The sequence below is a fragment of the Bos taurus genome, chromosome 10, assembly GCF_002263795.3.
Source record: "Bos taurus isolate L1 Dominette 01449 registration number 42190680 breed Hereford chromosome 10, ARS-UCD2.0, whole genome shotgun sequence".
NCBI classification, from domain to species: domain Eukaryota; kingdom Metazoa; phylum Chordata; class Mammalia; order Artiodactyla; family Bovidae; genus Bos; species Bos taurus.
In genome coordinates this window covers 9,471,638-9,490,109 of record NC_037337.1, presented here as the reverse complement: position 1 = coordinate 9,490,109, position 18,472 = coordinate 9,471,638, and the positions used below count along the sequence as shown (strand labels likewise).

The 18,472-nt window shown below is 37.8% G+C and overlaps 1 protein-coding gene across 7 annotated transcripts in view; it reads right to left on the bottom strand.

Annotated features, from left to right (window-relative positions):
- The window catches only part of SCAMP1 (secretory carrier membrane protein 1), a 150,707-nt gene that overhangs the window by 64,637 nt on the left and 67,598 nt on the right, over positions 1–18,472 (bottom strand). For all 7 annotated transcript variants that reach the window (NM_001076054.2, XM_059890510.1, XM_059890512.1 and 4 more), the window contains 4 exons: positions 10,769–10,867; positions 9,686–9,794; positions 6,687–6,815; positions 1,777–1,936 (listed from right to left, as the gene is read on the bottom strand). In NM_001076054.2, coding sequence (NP_001069522.1) covers positions 1,777–1,936; positions 6,687–6,815; positions 9,686–9,794; positions 10,769–10,867 — 497 coding nt within the window. The remainder of the gene's footprint in view (positions 1–1,776; positions 1,937–6,686; positions 6,816–9,685; positions 9,795–10,768; positions 10,868–18,472) is intronic.

Below are 18,472 nucleotides of genomic sequence, written 5' to 3'. Positions count from 1 at the left end.
CAGGACCTCATGGCCTCATTGGTGAAATCACCAAACATTTAATGAAGAATTAATAACAATGATTCTCAAACTCTTCCAAAACACAGAAGAGGAGGGAACACTTCCAAACTCATTTTATGAGGCCAGCATTACCCTGATACCAACGCCAGATAAGTGCACTACAAAAAAAGAAAATTACCAGCCACTATTCCTAATTAACATAGAGGCAAAAAACAAATTCAACAATACATGAAAAGGATAACAAGGAAAAGAGCAGCAGGAACTCTTCTCCTATTCATGCAAGGACACTTTTATTCCTCTCCAACCTACATCTTATAGGGGTGCCTCTCTCATTCCTTGACAACCAACCTGTTATTTACCATTAGATCCAAAGATTCCTTCCTTCCGCCCATATATTTTTTTCCCTTCATTCCATTTCTAACCAATTTAGTTTTCTGTTGCATGACACTTTTTTCTCCAAATTCCCTAATATTCCCCATTTCCTTCCTTTTCATTTTCAGTTTCCATGTTTTCATTTCTAACTCCATTTGGCAAGTGTTTCGGGGACTGGGAGGGGTAAAGGTGGCGGGGGGCGGTGATATACATTCTGGATAATCAAAGATATTTTTTGTTGAAAAGGAAAAGAAGAAGTTAAACAACTGAATGTGGCCCTCTAATTTCTCTAATACATCATCTGTACAATACACACCTATTTCATAGTAATGTTGCTCCATGTGCATGAGAGCTGAAAAAGGTCATTCATAAACCAGTTTACTCAAATAAAAGTAAGCTGATCAACAACTGAATGCACGGACTCATCTAAGGCCAGCATCTAAATCAGCATTTCCCAATGTTTATTTTCTAAAACAATAAAAGATACTCCACATACAGACATATATAATGGTTTCACGGTTACACCACGAAGCACACCAAGCTCTTAAAGAAACCTAAGAAATTCTGAAATGAAGAAACGTATTTAGTTTTATTATCCCACTTAACTTCCCAAACTTAAGTTAATGAGCATTTTTTCTACAACACCTAGTAATATCCCACAGAACACGCATTTAGGAAATGTTTATCCTAACCATTCATTAAAATATATCATGCAAAATAGTATACTTAATCTTACAGTCTGCTGCTGCTGCTGCTAAGTCACTTTAGTCGTGTCTGACTCTGTGTGACCCCATAGACGGCAGCCCACCAGGCTCCCCCGTCCCTGGGATTCTCCAGGCAAGAACACTGGAGTGGGTTGCCATTTCCTTCTCCAACAGTCTAAATGGTTTTAAAATGTCAATGCCTTTTGAAAAACCAAAAATGAATTTACACAGAAAATAATTACCAAGTTGCTAGGTGAAGTGACTCACTTTAAATATTACATGTATATTTACCTTAGCTAGGTTACCCAGATCCATTTAAAAAATTAGGATTAATCACCACTTTTGACTTTTTTTTTGAAGGCAAAAATAGGAGTAAAATATTCTTATGGAAAAGAATCTTTTACAAATATTAAGACTTAAGTTTGTTCTCATTTTCCCCTCATTCATTTTCATGTTTGGTCTTTTTTCTCAAGTGGGAGAAAAGAATAGGATATTGTTAGTTACAAGGTCGAATGAATATACAGCAAGTTAGAGATGGACTTAATACACAGAGATGTTATATACAGACTTTTCTGAAGGTATACTGTACAATAATAAAAAGCTTAAAACATGAACATACGTCACTTTTACCTTTAAGGTGCACTACAAATTATTTACTTCACAGGTTTAAAGAGCACATTTTAAAGTACACACATTTTACCTGAAAGCTCCGTAAAGTGGTCTGTACCAACAGACAAATGAACAAGGAGTAAAAAGTAAGAACCACAGGATACTCAATCCAAAATCAACCCCTCTTGGAGGATCAACACAAAACCAAGCCAAGCATCCGAAGATATTTAGAAATAGTGTTACAGCATGGACTGTGGAATTAAAAAACAAAACAGAAAAGAAATGTTTATGTTCAATGTATGTATTCATTTAACAGAAATTATAATTGAAAAAATACTTCCTAAAAGCACATACAGTCTACCCCATTTCCATTTAGTATTTTTCGAAACATTGCTGTTTTTTACACGTTTGATTTGAAAACAGAGTATTCACAGGAAAAGGAGTTCTAATACACGCACTGTTTGGCAAAAATTCTTTTGGCCCTTTCCTAATGGGCAATTACACAGCTAAACCAGAGAAGCACAACCTTAAGGGCTTCTTCCCTAAGAAGGAAACATGTGATGTGTCTCTTGATCCAAAGCCCAAGCAGGAACGTAGTGGCTGCCAGGAAAAGAACCAGGACTTGTGAAGAAAAAGATTCTACACTTAGAACTATAATTTTTATAGCATAGGGCTGCAGGCTCCTCCCAGCATGAATTACGCAAAAGAATACTAGAGAAGTGCCCTGTGCAATCTCATTGTAACACTTTTAAGCAATACAATTAATTAGAATGACTGGACTGAAACTAATACAGTAGAAACTTCCAGTGACTATACAGTCAATCTATAAGGATTATCAACTCATTTTCATAAAGTTGCCCATTTTTAAAAGTCCTGGCATTAAAAACAGTGTTTTGGTAAGGGATTACATTTATTTTAAAAAAGTAAAGTTTACCATGATGCACTTTACCTACTTTGGCAGATCTTTCTTTTTGTTAATACAAATAGATCTTGGCAAACTCTTCCTATAATCTTAATAATTGCTTTGCCTGATGGACCAAAACTCAAAAATCTGAGTAACATCTAAGAATATCTAACATCTAACATCTATAATTAGTAACTTTTTTAAAGGATTTTTTAAAAAATTTATTCACAGGCTGAATTTGTTATAAGAAATAAATCATTTCAAAAGTTAAAGTACTGTTTAATGTAAATTATCAGTACAGTAAAAATGTTAACAAACTACTACCTTAATTAAAAACAACAAATGGAAAACCTAGTGAGTATAAATTTCAAAAATACATTTTCAACATACATTAAAAAAAACTTTAAAACTTCTTTAAATTATTAATCAAAAAATTGATAGTTAATGAAGTAAGACATAAACACATTCCAGGGTGCCTCTAAATTTGCCTTTATCTAACAACCAGATAAATACACAAATGCTAGGGAAGGAGAGCGAGCCCCAGAGGAAGAATGAAAATACGTGGGTTCGAGTGACATATACTGAGCTAAGCAGCCTCAGTGCATTTCAGGTTTTCAACTCGAGAAGGGCACAAGCCCTTCCAGCTTTAAAATTCCATCCCATTCTACCACACAGGAAAGACTCTTAGTTATTCCCATTAGGATTCCTAAGTCATGAAAGCTAGCTTATAATAAATTTACTCAAAATCCTTGCCCTCAAAATAAAAGTAGTTCTGTTAAGGGCTTAAAAACAGAATTTGAGATATTGTGTGATATTATTCTGTAATATTAAATGGAAACCAACTGCCTAAAACCATTATAAATGTTCAGAACATTAAGTCAAATTTCAGCCTCTAAAGAAGTAACTTTTTAAGGTTTATCCCCTAATCTGTTTAAGAAAAAAAGACAGAATATACCGGTATGTGTATTTTTTTTTTTTAACTTTACAATATTGTATTGGTTTTGCCAAATATTGAAATGAATCCACAGTATGTATATTTTAAAGCTCACAAAAATTCTTTTCATAATAGATTAAAATATCAATTAAATTTTGTGTAATCTATTAAAATTTTTTCTATATGTTTTCATAGTAACCAGCAACTATGATCAGTAAGTCATTCATTTGTATCCCAATGAAGAGTAAAATATGTAGGTCTACTTACTAAACAATCAGTCCTCTTACACAGAGACCACAGAAACACACAGAAGGTCTAGGTAAAGTAAAATGCACGATTCTATGTTGTTAATTTCAATCCAACTTCAGTCCACTTGATGGATTCCGATTGCGGGTAAAATACTTAAGAAAATTTTAGGCCATTTTGTTTATATGATTCCCAAGTTGAATGCTCCTCCTTCTTATAAAATTTCAATTTGCTTTATTAAGCACTCAAATCTGATATTAGTGGACCTAAATTTGCAACCATCATTGGAATATTCTTCTTGCTAAGTCCTGCATTACAATATAGATACCTAAAATAAACAATTTTAGGACAGTATATTATCTTTTTCAATAAATGGTCTTTAACGTAGCTGATGTTTTTAAATTTTCTTTTTCTTCTTTAAATTCAAGAATATAGTCAAAAAGAGGTTGAGATTCATTTCATATTGGTATTTCTAATTGCTTCAGTTCCTTTACAGAGATTACTTGCCTCAAGAAAAGTACCATTGAAAGCATATCTTCATAATATTTGAGTTTAAAATGTAAATTACTTCTTTATTTTGGTACCTTGTAGGTGGCATAACATGGAAATCTAAACTCTGGGATCTAGAATCAAGCCATCCAACTCCAACTTTACTTGCTGAGTAATCTTGGGCAAGTTAGCTCAGATTCTCTAAGCTTTAGTTTCTCAAACTATAAAACTAGATAATATAGTACCTGCTTCATAGTGTGGTTAAGATTTAATAATGTAATATATATACAGTGATTAGCTCTGTGCTTCACACAAAGTAAATCCTGGATAAGTGTTATCTCTTGTTAGAATTATTGTTACAGTGTGATAATATTCTCCAGGCCAGAATACTGGAGTGGGTAGCCTTTCCCTTCTCCAGGCGATCTTCCCAACCCAAGGATCAAACTCACATCTCCTGCATTGCAGGTGGATTCTTTACCAGCTGAGCCTCAAAGGAAGCCCAAGAATAATGGAGTGGGTAGCGTATCCCTTCTCCAGCGGATCTTCCCAACCCAGGAACTGAACCAGGATCTCCTGCATTGCAGGCAGATTCTTTACCAACTAAGCTAACAGGGAAGCCCATTACAGTGTGAAAGCATTAGTCAACTCCAAAATCAGTAACAAGATGATACTTCTTGAAAATAACTTACTAAAACAGCCTATATCTTATGAAATTGAGAGACATTACTAAGTTAGCACTAGATCGTACTTTGTTGCAGATAATGTTTTTTCAAATCAGAACCTTAACTGGATGGAATCTTAAGCTCTCTTTGAATACAGATCTGCCAACTGAACAGGGTTGGGAAAAACTATAGCCAACTATGTTATTCGTAAGAACCTCAGAAAGTTATATGTAACTAGGACAAAACAGACCTATTTGGAAACAATTAGCACTTGTAAAGCAGTTAACTATTCGGTTAAAATTCATCATCTTCCCCATTCAATCTATATTTACCGAATTCCCTATAGAATTTTCTTCCAACACCCATCTCCCCTATCTAAAATATATTTTTTCACTAATAAGTCAAAGAACTTATACTTAAAATGCTAGGCTAATTTCTGCCAATTAAGAAAAGAATTATTTTGTGCTGTGCTTAGTCACTCAGTCGTGTCTGACTCTGTGCGACCCCATGCACTGTAGCCCACCAGGCTCCTCTGTCCATCGGGATTCTCCAGGCAAGACTACTGGAGTGGGTTGCCATGCCCTCCTCCAGGAGATCTTCCCAACCCAGGGATCAAGCCCAGGTCTTCCACATTGCAAATGGATTCTTTACCGTCTGAGCCACCAGGGAAGCCCAATTATTTTAATCTGCATATATTTAATGATATATTGATTAAATAAAATATGAGTTGTTAGTATGGACAGATATGGAATCAAAACCTTTAATAAACATATGTAACACTACTGACACTCAGGATTAACCAAAGAAGTCAGATTGACAACATAATCTCAAAAGAAACTAAAATCAAGAGCTAAACATGTACTATCCATAAGGAATCGCTTCTCACATTCCAAAGCAACCTCGCAATGCTGCTGAAAGATTTTTAGGAAAATGATTTCATATATTTGGTGGAGAGAGGCTCCTTAACCATACAACAAGAACACACAAATTTTCTCCAACAAGAATGTACTCCACAATGCATTCATTAACTCAGCAGTTGCGCAAGTAAGAAGTCATGGCAGCTACCTCTCCTACCAAAACAACGATGTTAAATGGGGCTGAGACTGCTGTTTGGAATAAAAATAAAACAATAAGTGGGAATTCTGTGTACACACAAAAACTGGTAACAGCTTGACATTTAGTTTTAATATTCCATGTGCTGTAATTATATCCGAAGTATTGTGAACATCACAGCCTAAAATGTATGTCCTACTGTTCTATTTAATGAAATATCCGGTATTAATTCAGCACTTTCAATAATAAAAGTGTTCCTCTCCATCTGAAAGTGAACAGTAAATAGTGCTCAAAGCTCGAAGAGAAATAATTTATAATATTTCAACAGTTTATGCCCTTTTATAAGATAGTCATAATGCTTTACAGCTTTCATTTGCATAAAATACTATGAATAATTATTTCAAAGGATTATTACCTAGATAAGATTTTTCAGAGAAAAAGGATCATTGCAAAATTCCACCATATGATAGGGAAGTCCCTTCCTCAAAAGAATGCCAGTTCTCAGTACATAGACCTTCCTCAGATAAGAACTTAGACCACCACATACTGCACAATTCTGAAGTAACTATATATATGTGTCACTCAAATTTAAAATATCTACAGGAAAGGACCAATTAATGATGCTACCTTAATATATGAGTTTTTTAAAAGTAGATTTTTGACAATAAAATATAAACACTTTCAAACAAATATATAATTTATTCTATACTCACACATCCATAAGTAGTACATAATCTTTACTGTTTTTTGGAATTCTACAGGGATATCTACAGAAAAATCCTGATAAAAACAAGGGCCCACAGGAAAGTTGTCAGGAAGAGGTGGCCAATTGTTTTTTCTGCCTGCAAATTAAAAACAAAGGAAGTTATTTATATAAGTACAAATATTGCAATTCTTTTTGCATGTAATTTGTTTCATAATAAAGAACATTATCTATTCTTTTAATAGGAGTTTAAAAATATAACACTGTAATATCTACATTCCTACAACTCTGAAAACCAAGCTTTCTGTTTTTAAAAATTTTCCCAGAATATCAATTAGATGGTAAAATAATTTTCCAGTGTCATACCATACCACTTATGTAAGTTGAAACAAGAAAAGAAAAAAAGGGCATAGGGACATATGCTGTGACTCTTCCCTAAAAAGAGATTTATTTCAAAGTCCCAAGACTCTGGCTCTCACATGAAACCCATGCAGATTTTAAGTCTCTACCATTTCCTCCTCTGTATCTACAATCTTTAAATATAATTCCTAACCTACATAGAGAGGCAAAACCTGCTTTTAAACTTTTGAGTTTTCTTCTGTTAACTCCATGAAGAAACACAAGCTAACTAATACCAAAGAATCAAATCTGGAAATCTCCCAAGTCTGGAAAAAGTTGTCAAAAGAAGAGATGTAAGAAAAGCATAAAAATATGTGAAAACTACATGAAACAATCATGAGAAAGAAGTTAAGGAATTACAGCACCTTCAAAAACCTAGAGAAAAAAATTCCAATTGTAAGGAGAAAAAATGTGTCTATAAAAAGAAATTAGACCAAAAATAGGGCTTGGGAAGTGGCGGCGAGAGTGGGGAGATAAAAAACTAAAATTAAGTCAAAACATTGAAAACAAAAAGTAAAAACAGCACCTAAAGGCCATTTTCTCATTTTACATATCATATCCCACACTCATAAATTAGATTTTACATACTTTTTCATAGATCAGGAAAATTTTCATAGTGGAAAAAAAGCATCCTCTATTTCTGATTCTTCCCAACATGGCTCCACTGTTTTATCACTCCTTTCAAACTTTATATAGTTCACACATCTCTCATACAAGTCTCATACTACTTGAGAAGCTGAGAAGAGTAGTAAAGAACAGAGGCTCTGAAACTAGAAACACCTACACATCTATTGTCTAGGAGACCCTGAACAACTTACTCAACCTCCTGAAGACTCTGTTTCTACATTTGTAAAGTGAGAACAACTTACCACCCTTCCTATAATTGTACTGAGGATGAAATGAGTTAACAGATGAAAAGTACTTAAATGTATAACATACAGCAAGTCCCTTAATTTCTCACACTTCATTACTATTTCATTTACTAAAACATCTCTCATAGAAGCAATTTGTATTAGTCAAAGTTAAGGGAACAGGACAGATTTTTGTTACATTAATTTTAGAAACACTGCTCTCAATTAAACTTTTAGTTCCTCCTTTCACAGATGCTGTCTCTGATGTTGCAAGTGAGAAACGGCCCAGGATAAATGTGTCCTTATGAGGCCCTTGTCGCTATTCAGTCACTCAGTCATGTCCAACTCTCCAACTCCATGGGCTGTGGCATGCCAGGCTTCCCTGTCCACCATCACCCAGAGCTTGCTCAAACTCATGTCCATTGAGTCGATGATGCCATCCATCCTCTGTCCTCTGCCAACCATCTCGTCCTCTGTCATCCCCTTCTCCTCCTGCCTTCCATCTTTCCCAGCATCAGGGTCTTTTCTAAAGAGACAGCTCTTCACATCAGGTGTATAGGAGCTTTAGCATCAGTCCTTCCAAGGAATATTCAGGGTTGATTTCCTTTAGGATTAACTGGTTGGATCTCCTTGCAGTCCAAGGGATTCTCAAGAGTCTCCTCCAACACCACAGTTTAAAAGCATCAATTCTTCGGTGTTCAGCCTTCTTTATGGTCCAACTCTCACATCCATGCATGACTACTGGAATAACCATAGCTTTGACTAGATGGACCTTTGTTGGCAAAGTAATGTCTCTGCTTTTTAATTGTCATAGCTTTTTTAGTATGAAAAGGCAAAGATATATGACATGAGGCCCTAGACTTATATATTCTAAGATAAAGAAAAAACAGGTAGTATATTATCACTCTAACATTGTCATGCCATAACTATCCAGACATACTCACAGTAATTTGTCTAGCTCTCTCATCCCTTCGTATCCAGAGACTTTCTAGTTCTCCCTAAGCTACTCCATTGAACTCACTGATCTTTGGCAGTCACAGCCTAAATGGATTTCACATCAAATAATCGATTCACCTCTTACTTATTTCTTTGCTGTTGCTGTGTCTGCTAAGTTGTGTCCAACTCATTTGAGACCTGATGGACTGTAGCCCACCAGGCTCCTCTGTCCATGGGATTTTTCCTTCTCCAGGGGATCTTCCTGATGCAGGAATCAAATCCACATCTCCTGCATTGGCACATGGATTCTTTACCACTGAACCACCAGGGAAGTTACTTATTTGGCACCATCAAAATACCCAAGCTTCCGAGAGTTACCATAGGTGTTATTTTTTAAACTTGGTTTGACATATATAGATATACTTGTGAGGACAGAGGCAGATTAACTTGAAATTGGTCTGAATAAACCAGAAGTTACCAGCTAAATGCAGTCAAAACATAGGGTATACTCCTAAGTACTCACAAAGCTTCAGTAGACCCAGCTGAAGGTCCAAGTGCAGAATGAAAGGCTCCTGATTTACAATAAAGTAAAACCATATTTTCATTCACTTGTGAAGAGTCTAACACTGTTCTAATCTATTAAAACATTGCAAATCAGCCAAGATCAGAGAACTACAGAGTATCAAGTAGGAAATCTGCCATGTCTGAGCTCCTTGGTAGAATAACAGGGTAGAATTTTATCTACAAACCGAATGACCTAGAGCTGGTGCAGGTCTATTAAAGAGGTTAAGTCATTTTTATTTCAAACATCTCTGGACACTACCATGTTGACTGAGGTTCTGCATTTCTCGTTCTCGACGGTCTAACTCCGCTGCTTTTCTTTCTAGTTCTTCCTGGCGCTTAAGAAGTTCAGCTTGGGCCAAGGCATGTTCCTAAACAGAAAATAAGGGAACATGCTGTCAGGAGTAGAAAATACAGTAATATTTCTGCTTCTACTATACTCCTACTTCTCTACTATGCTAGAAACTTAATTCAACTACTACTCCACATTATAGGAATTCACTGAAGATTACAGTTTTAGAAAATATTATGGAACTATTTGGCCCAGTTTGGCCTTCTGGTTATGAAAACCCTCATTAGGAATGTTGGGCCCATTAGGACAAGAAAAAATTCTCTTAGTAAGAGAAGTTATAATCCTAAGGTAATTGGGAAAATGAAATTAAGGGGAACCATGGCTAAATTCAAATGAGGGACAGAGACAGAACAGATGAGGAAAAGGGACAAATGGAGAAAAGGGCGACTGAATTTAGCGCTTACAAACTGGATTAAATGGCACCCAAGGTTCCCAGCGCAAGAATACCATATAATACATTATATTTTACAAGACAATGAGCTACAAGGAAGATATGGTTAAGAAATTCAGGTTTATAACTCCATCTGCCTTTATGTAATACCAGGCATCTTATTCATCTTTTTTCTTGGTATTTCTGCCACCTTCTATTGACTACCAATATACTTTGCTTAGCCATCCTAACTCTCTTCCAATAATATCTATCTGATCTTATCATTGTTACTGTAATGGAATTGTGTATTAAAAAGTGAGACCAAAAGCAATAAAAATTTCACTACACAAGTTATACACCAAGATGACAGGAATTCAATAACTGCTAATAATGGAGCAAAGCAAATCAGTACTTTAAAAATGAGGTATGAGTATTACAAGGCTGAGAAACTACTAACCCAGCTTCAAAAGTGAGTTAAAAATTAAACAAGAAGGATAAATCAACTATATTCCAATAAAATTAAATAATAAGGAATACTATATAAAGAAATATTTTGCTCTGAAAGCAAATGTTATTGATATTGTAATTTCCCATATAAATTAACACATGTAACATGAACTAACCTTTGCAATCTGTGTATAAGCTGGATGTTCTTCTGTTGGCTTCATTATTGCTGGCTGTGTACTGGGTACGTTAGGCATTTTCACATTACCTGGTGGAGGCTAGGAGATTAAGAAAAGGACAAATTACATAGCATAGAAATCCAACTTCAACTTCTTTCAAAAAGTATATCAATAAAAACCAAAATGCCAAGAACTGCCTCACTTGCTCCCCTAACTTCTCATAATCAAGTGTGTGGCAATGAGCTACTTAAGAAAATCTCCATTTTCTCAAACTTGTTTGTTTCTTAACTCTTCAGTTTGGCTGCTACTTCCAGCACTACAGCACTGGCACTCTCCTCCAGAACACTATACATTAAAAACAAAACAAAAACAAAAACCCTGCAAGTATGTCTTTTTAGTAAAATACAGATAGCACCAAATTGAAGAATTTATACCAAGGTTAACTGTGCACTAGGTTAACTGTCCACTCTTTCCATCTAACAAAGTTATGTGCCAGTGACCCTGAAAAGTAAATACGAACAGTCTTGGCAGAACCCCAGTAATACTCCTTGAAAAGAATAAGAGGGAAGATATTAGGGAGATGGAAAATAAACTGCACAGCTCCACTCTGCCAATGAGGAGCTGAGCTTCAAAAAGTAGGTAGATATCTACAAGTAGGAAATTGGTTACATTACTATATACACATATAATGCAGTCATCAAAAGGAATGAGTTAGCTCTACAGAAGAACGCCCTTTAAATACTAAATGAAATAAAGCCAACTACAGACCAGCTTGCATATGAGCAACTTTTTTTTCTTTTATGAAATCAGTTGTATACGTCCAATTTTTTCATGAACACAGTTATGTATGTCCAGAAAAATATCTAGAATGTCCCAGCAACCTATCAGAGATTTGTTCCTTTTGCTTTATACATTCTCTGTTAATTGCCTTCTCTCCTCACTATACTACTTTTTCTTCTGTCAAAAAATAATTGTAGATATTCTATAAAATAGCCACAAGAAAAAGAGGACAAGAAGAAAGGGAAGGAGAAGAAGAAAAAAAAGAAAACAAAACATGCAAGCAATCAGCTGCAGAGAGAAGTTCAATGATCAGAAGAACTATTAAACTCGAAGACACCACCCATGCAGCTTGATTTTACTCTGACACAGCAAACAGCAGCCCTGAAAAGGAAGCCAGACACAACCAAAGATATAAATGGAGTACATCTGACTCTAAAATTCCTATGGAAATGTCAAGAGCTAAGAATAGGTCAAACAATTCTGAAGATGATGAAGGTAGGCAGACCTATAATATCAAGACTTAATACGGAGAGGAGACAAGATAGCAGAAGAGTAGGTGGACATGGAGTACATCTTTCTCCACTGATGCATCAAGAAAACACATTCAGATACAAGAAGATCTTGCAGAACACCAGCTAAGAGCTGGCAGGAGCCCCTGACCACCAGAAAGGAATTATAAATCCAAGCAAAACTCAGTAGAATGAAGGAAGGCAGGGAAAAAGAGGAGAGTAAGCAGGACTGGACCTGCACTCAGGGGCTGGGGGAACTGGAGCAGGGGTCAGATGGATACATTAGAGCAACTGTTTGGGACAGAGGGGTAGCATTTGAGGCCATTGGAGAGTGCAGCAGCTGACCTGTGACAGTCTGAATGGAGTGAGATCCACAAAGCCAATCCTCACCACAGTCCTACATACCCTGGAAAGGGACAGAAGTCCCCTGGAATGCATGGTGGCTGAGAGCAGGAGCTTATGGGTTGGAGTGCAATCTCATGGCAAAGTATACTGTTGACTGCAAGGAGATGGCCCAAGGGGACATGAGGGAGAAGACTGCAGTGGTGAATGCCTTTGGAAGAAAGCTGGGCAATGATGGAGTCAAGGCAATACTTCTGAGTCACTCACAGCGGGTGGAGCCATCACTATAGCCTCTGTCCCCCCATATTCCACCACAAGCAGCTGACCAATAAAGACCCCAGAGAGGGTGGCCCTTTAAGTGCCTGACACAGTAAGCATTAGAGAAGGACCTTTGAACACCAGATACCAGAGGCTAGAAAAAGACTCTACTAGTACCATAGTTCCTGCACCTAAGTCTGCTGGCATCCCTACACACTTGGCACTGCCAGACTCCCTACAATCCAAGCAGCTGCGCCACCTCCATGCTCAGTCCTTACTGGGCCACAGTTTCCAGAGGCTAGAAAAAAATCCTAAGGGTCCCACATCTCTTGTGCCTGTGGTTGCCAGATCCCGTCTGTACTTGGCACTACCAGGGTCCCTGCTATCCAAGCAGTTGGGTCACCTCCATACCTGGTACTCACTGGGGCAGACCCAAGTCCTCCAGGGCAGCCACAGGAGCAAACTCCTGTGGATGACCCACATGCGGCTGTTGTTGTTCACTTGCTAAGTTGCGTCTGACGCTTTGCAACCCCATGAAGAACAGCATGCCTTCACTATCTCCTGAGGTTTGCTCAAACTCATGTTCACTGAGTCAATGATGCCATCCACCTATGTCATCCTCTATAGCCCCCTTCTCCTCCAGTACTCAGTCTTTCCCAACATCAGGGTCTTTTCCAATCAGTCAGCTCTTCGCACAACACAACCAAAGTATTCCTTGGAGCTTCAGGGTCAGCATCAGTCCTTCCAATGAACATTCAGTGTTGGTTTCCTTTAGGAATGACTGGTTTGATCTCCTTGCTATCCAAGGGACTCTCAAGAGTCTTCTCCAGCACCACAGTTTCAAAGCATCAAAAATTAAGGAATCGATCCCATTTACCATTGCAACAAAAAGGACAAAGTTCTTGGGAATAAACCTGCTTAAGGAGACAAAAGAGCTGTATACAAAAAAAATGATAAGACACTGATGAAAGAAATCAAAGACAACAAAAACAGATGGAGAGATATTCCATGTTCCTGGGTTGGAAGAATCAATATTGTGAAAATGAATAGACTACCAAAAGCAATCTACAGACTCAATGCAATTGCTATCAAATTACCAATGGCATTTTTCACAGAGCTAGAACAAAAAACTTCACAATTCGTATGGAAACACAAGAGACCCCTGAATAGCCAAAGCAATCTTGAGAAAGAAGAATGGAGCTGGAGGAATCAATCTTCCTGACTTTAGACTATACTACAAAGCTACAGTCATCAAGACAGTACGGTACAGGCACAAAAAACAGAAATATACACCTATGCAACAAGATAGAAAGCCCAAAGATAAACCCACACACTTATGGGCACCTTATCCTTGACAAAGGAGGCAAAAATATACAAAGGCAAAAAGACAGTCTCTCCAATAAGTAGTACTGGGAAAATTGGACAGCTATGTGTAAAAGAATGAAATTAGACTATTTCCTAACAATATATACAGACAAACTGAAAATGGATTAAAGATTTAAATCTAAGACCACAAACTATAAACTCTTAGAGGAAAACAAAGGCAGAACACTCTATGACATAAATCACAGCAAGATCCTCTACTACCCACCTCCTGGAGTAATGGGGGAAAAAAAATTAACAAATGAGACCTAATTAAACTTGAAAGTTTTTGCATGGGAAAGGAAACTACAAACAAAGTGAAAAGACAACACTCAGAATGGAAGAAAATAATGGCAAATGAAATAACTGACAAAGGATTAATCTCCAAAATAGACAAGCAGCTCATGCAGCTCAATACCAGAAACAAACAGCCCAATAGAAAAGTGGGCAGAAGACCTAAACAAACATTTCTCCAAAGAAGACAAACAGATGGCTAATAAATACATGAAAAGATGCTCAACATCACTCATCATTAGTGAAATGCAAGTCAAAACTGCAATGAGATATCTCCTCCCATCAGTCAGAAGGGCCATCATCAAAAAAACAATAAATGCTGGAGAGCGTGTGGAGAAAAGGGAACCCTCTTCCACTGTTGGTGGGCATGTAACTGATACAGCCACTATGGAAAGTCCTTAAAACACTAAGACTGAAACTACCATGTGACCTAACAATCCTACCACCAGGCACATGCCCTGAGAACCCATAACCGAAAAAGACACAGGTGTCCCAATGTTTACCTCAACACTATCTACAACAGCTAGGACATGGAAGCAGTCCAGATGTCCACCACAGATGAACAGAAGCTGTGGAACAGATATACAAAGGAGTATTACTCAAACAAAAGAAGGAATGCATCTGAGTCAGTTCTAATGAGGTGGATGAACCTAGAGCCTATTGTACAGAGTGAAGTCATATCTGAATATCATATATGAATGCATATACATGGAACCTAGAAAGATGGTGCTGATGAACTCATCTGTACGGCAGCAATGGAGATGCACACACAGGAACAGACTTGTGGACATGGGCAGGGGCAGGGTGGAAGGAGGGAGTGGGACGAATGAAGAGTACCATGAAAACATACACAACCACATGTAAAACAGATGGCCACTGGGGATTTGCTGGATGCTCAGGAAGCTCAAACCAGTGCTCTGAGACAATCTAGAGGGGTGGGATGGGGTGGGAGGTGAGACGGAGGCTCAAGAGGGAGAGGACATATGTATGTATACCTGTGGCTGATTCATGCTGATGTACGGCAGAAACCAACACAATCTTATAAAGCAACTCTCCTTCAATTAAAAATACATAAAATTTTAAAAAAAGACTTAACGTAGAGACATCCCTGGTGATCCAACGGCTGAGAATCTGCCTGCTGTTTTGAGGGACACGGGCTCGATTCCAGGTCCAGGAAGATCCCACATGTCACATGGCAACTAAGCCTGTGCACCACAACCACTGAAGCCTGTGTGCCCGAGAGCCCATGCTCCTCAACCAAAAAAGCCTCCAAAATGAAAATCCCAAGCACTGCAACTAGAGAGCAGCTGCCGCTGGCCAACTAGAGAAAGCCCATGAGCAGCAATGAAGATCCACTGCAACCAAAAAAAAATCATAATAATTTTTTTTTAAAGAAAAAGATTCAATATAGTAATAAACAGTGTGGTACAGATGCCAAAGACATAGAAAACACCAATATATAGCAGGGAAACAGAAATAAACCCTGTAAAACTTAATACCTAATAGAAGTCATACCACAAAACAGTGGAGAAATAATGTATTAGTCAATAACTGGAGCTGAGATAACTGGTTAAGCAGATGGAATAATTAAACTAGATTTCCTACTTGATATCACATACAAATACATAAAAAGCAGAGACTTTGCCGACAAAGGTTCATCTAGTCAAAGCTATGATTTTTTCGTAGTCAGGTGTGGATGTGAGAGTTGGACCATGAAGAAGGCTGAGTACAGAAGAATTGATGCTTTTGGACTGTGGTGCTGGAGAAGACTCTTGAGAGTCCCTTGGACTGCAAGGAGATCAAACCAGTCAGTCCAGAGGAAATCAATCCTGAATATTCATTGGAAGGACTGATGCTAAAGCTCCAATACTCTGGCCATCTGATGTGAAGAGTCGACTCATTAGAAAAGACCCTGATACTGGGAAAGATCGAAGGCAGGAGAAGAAAGCGTTGGATGGCATCACTGAGTCAATGGACATGAGTTTGAGCAAGCTCTGGGAGATGGTGAAAGACACGGAAGTCTGGCATGCTGCGTCCATGGGGTTACCAAGAGTCAGACATGACTGAGCAACTGAACAACAATCACATACAAAAATAAATTCTATGTGGATCAATTATGTAAAGGTGAAAAAACAAAATTTAAACACTTTTAGGAGGGAATGCAAATCATTCCAGTATACTTGCCATGAGAACCCCATGAGCCATATAAAAAGCAAAAAGATGTAACACCAAAAGATGAATCCCCCAGGTCAGAATGTGTCCAATATGCTACTGGCTAAGAGGGGAAGACAACTACTAACAGCTCCAGGATGAAGAGGCTGGCCAAAGTGAAGATGACGCTCAGCTGCGGATGTGTCTGGTGATGAAAGTAAAATCCAGTGTTGCATAAGAACCTGGAAAGCTAGATCCATGAATGAGAGGGTAACAGGCAGGAAGGCCAGGGGTCTCCAAACTGAGGAAATAGCCTGCAAGTGTCAGACATTTTTATCTCTTTTAAGGGGCAGGAGGAAACAAACTAGCCGTATTTTTTCCTTCTCTATACAAATTTAAAAGGAGTTTCTCCTAAAATACTGTGTTGCCATAATGACATCTGGTTTCTCCTGAAGTTAACTATTCTCAAACCTTGAGATAACCAATGCATTTTTCTTATGAAAATGTTTGTCTTAAGCTATGCTAATATGCTATGCATTTACCCCAAACTCTGTCTTCAAGTCGGTTCCGCCTCTTGGCTCAGAACCTACTTGACAAACCAGTATGTTATACTCAGATATTGTTCCCCTAATCTATGTAAATTAAACTATTTGTATGGTAATCTGTCCTTCCACAAGATTCACCTTAATCATTTTATGGCCCAGGATGAACCATTTGGTGCCAAGATTATCCCAAAATGCATCTTACGGGTGACGGGCCTGGTGCCATTCTGAGTTTTAAGACATTCATTTCTTTCATTAACAGACTGCTAGTGACTATGTAACATCCAGCTGAAGACTAGCAGGGGGGGGTACTCTTTCTGCCCCCTTCTGATGCCTATGTCAGAAGCTTTCTCTATCTCCTTTATAATTTAATAAAACTTTACTACACAAAGCTCTGAGCGATCAAACCTTGTCTCTGGCCCCGGATTGAATTCTTCTCCTCCGGGGGCCAAGAATCCCAGCCGTCTTTTTTCATTCAGCAACAACCTTTCATGAATCAAGGCAAATTGGACATGGTCCAGCAGGAGACAGCAAGAGTAAACATCGACATCCTAGGAATCAGTGATCTAAAATGGATGGGAATGGGTGAATTTAAAGCAGATGACCATTATATCTACTACTGTGGGCAAGAATCCCTTAGAAGAAATGGAGTAGCCATCACAGTCAATAAGAGAGTTCAAAATGTAGTACTTGAATGCAGTCTCAAAAACGACAGAATAATCTCGGTTCATTTCCAAGGCAAACCATTCAATATCACAGTAATTCAAGCCTATGCCCCAACCACTGATGCTAAAGAAGCTGAAGTTAATCAGTTCTATGAAGACCTAGAAGACCTCCTAGAACTAATACCAAAACAAAAATATGTCCTTTTCATTACAGGGGACTGGAATGCCAAAGCAGGAAGTCAAGAGATACCTGGAGTAACAGGCAAGTTTGGCCTTGGGGTATAAAATGAAGCAGGTCAAAAGCTAACAGAACCCTGCCAAGAGAATGCACAGCTCATAGCAAACACCCTTTTTCAACAATAAAAGAGATGACTTTACATATGAACAACATCAAATAGTAAATACCAAAATAAGATTGATTACATTCTTTGTAGCCAAAGATGGAGAAGCTGTTCTACAGACAGCAAAAACAGCTGGAGCTGACTGCAGCTCAGATCATCAGCTTGTCATAGCAAAATTCAGGCTTAAACTAAAGAAAGTGGGGAAACCACAAGGCCAGCCAGGTACAACTTATATCAAATCCCCCATGAATATACAGTAGAAGTGACAAAGAGATTCAAGGGATTAGATCTAGTAAACAGAGTGCCTGAAGAACTATGGACAAAGGTCCATGATATTGTACAGGAGGCAGTGAACAAAACCATCTCAAAGAAAAACAAAAGCGAGAAGGCAAAACTGTTGTCTGAGGAGGCTTTACAAATAGCTGAAGAGAGAAGAGAAGTGAAAAGCAAGGGAGAAAGG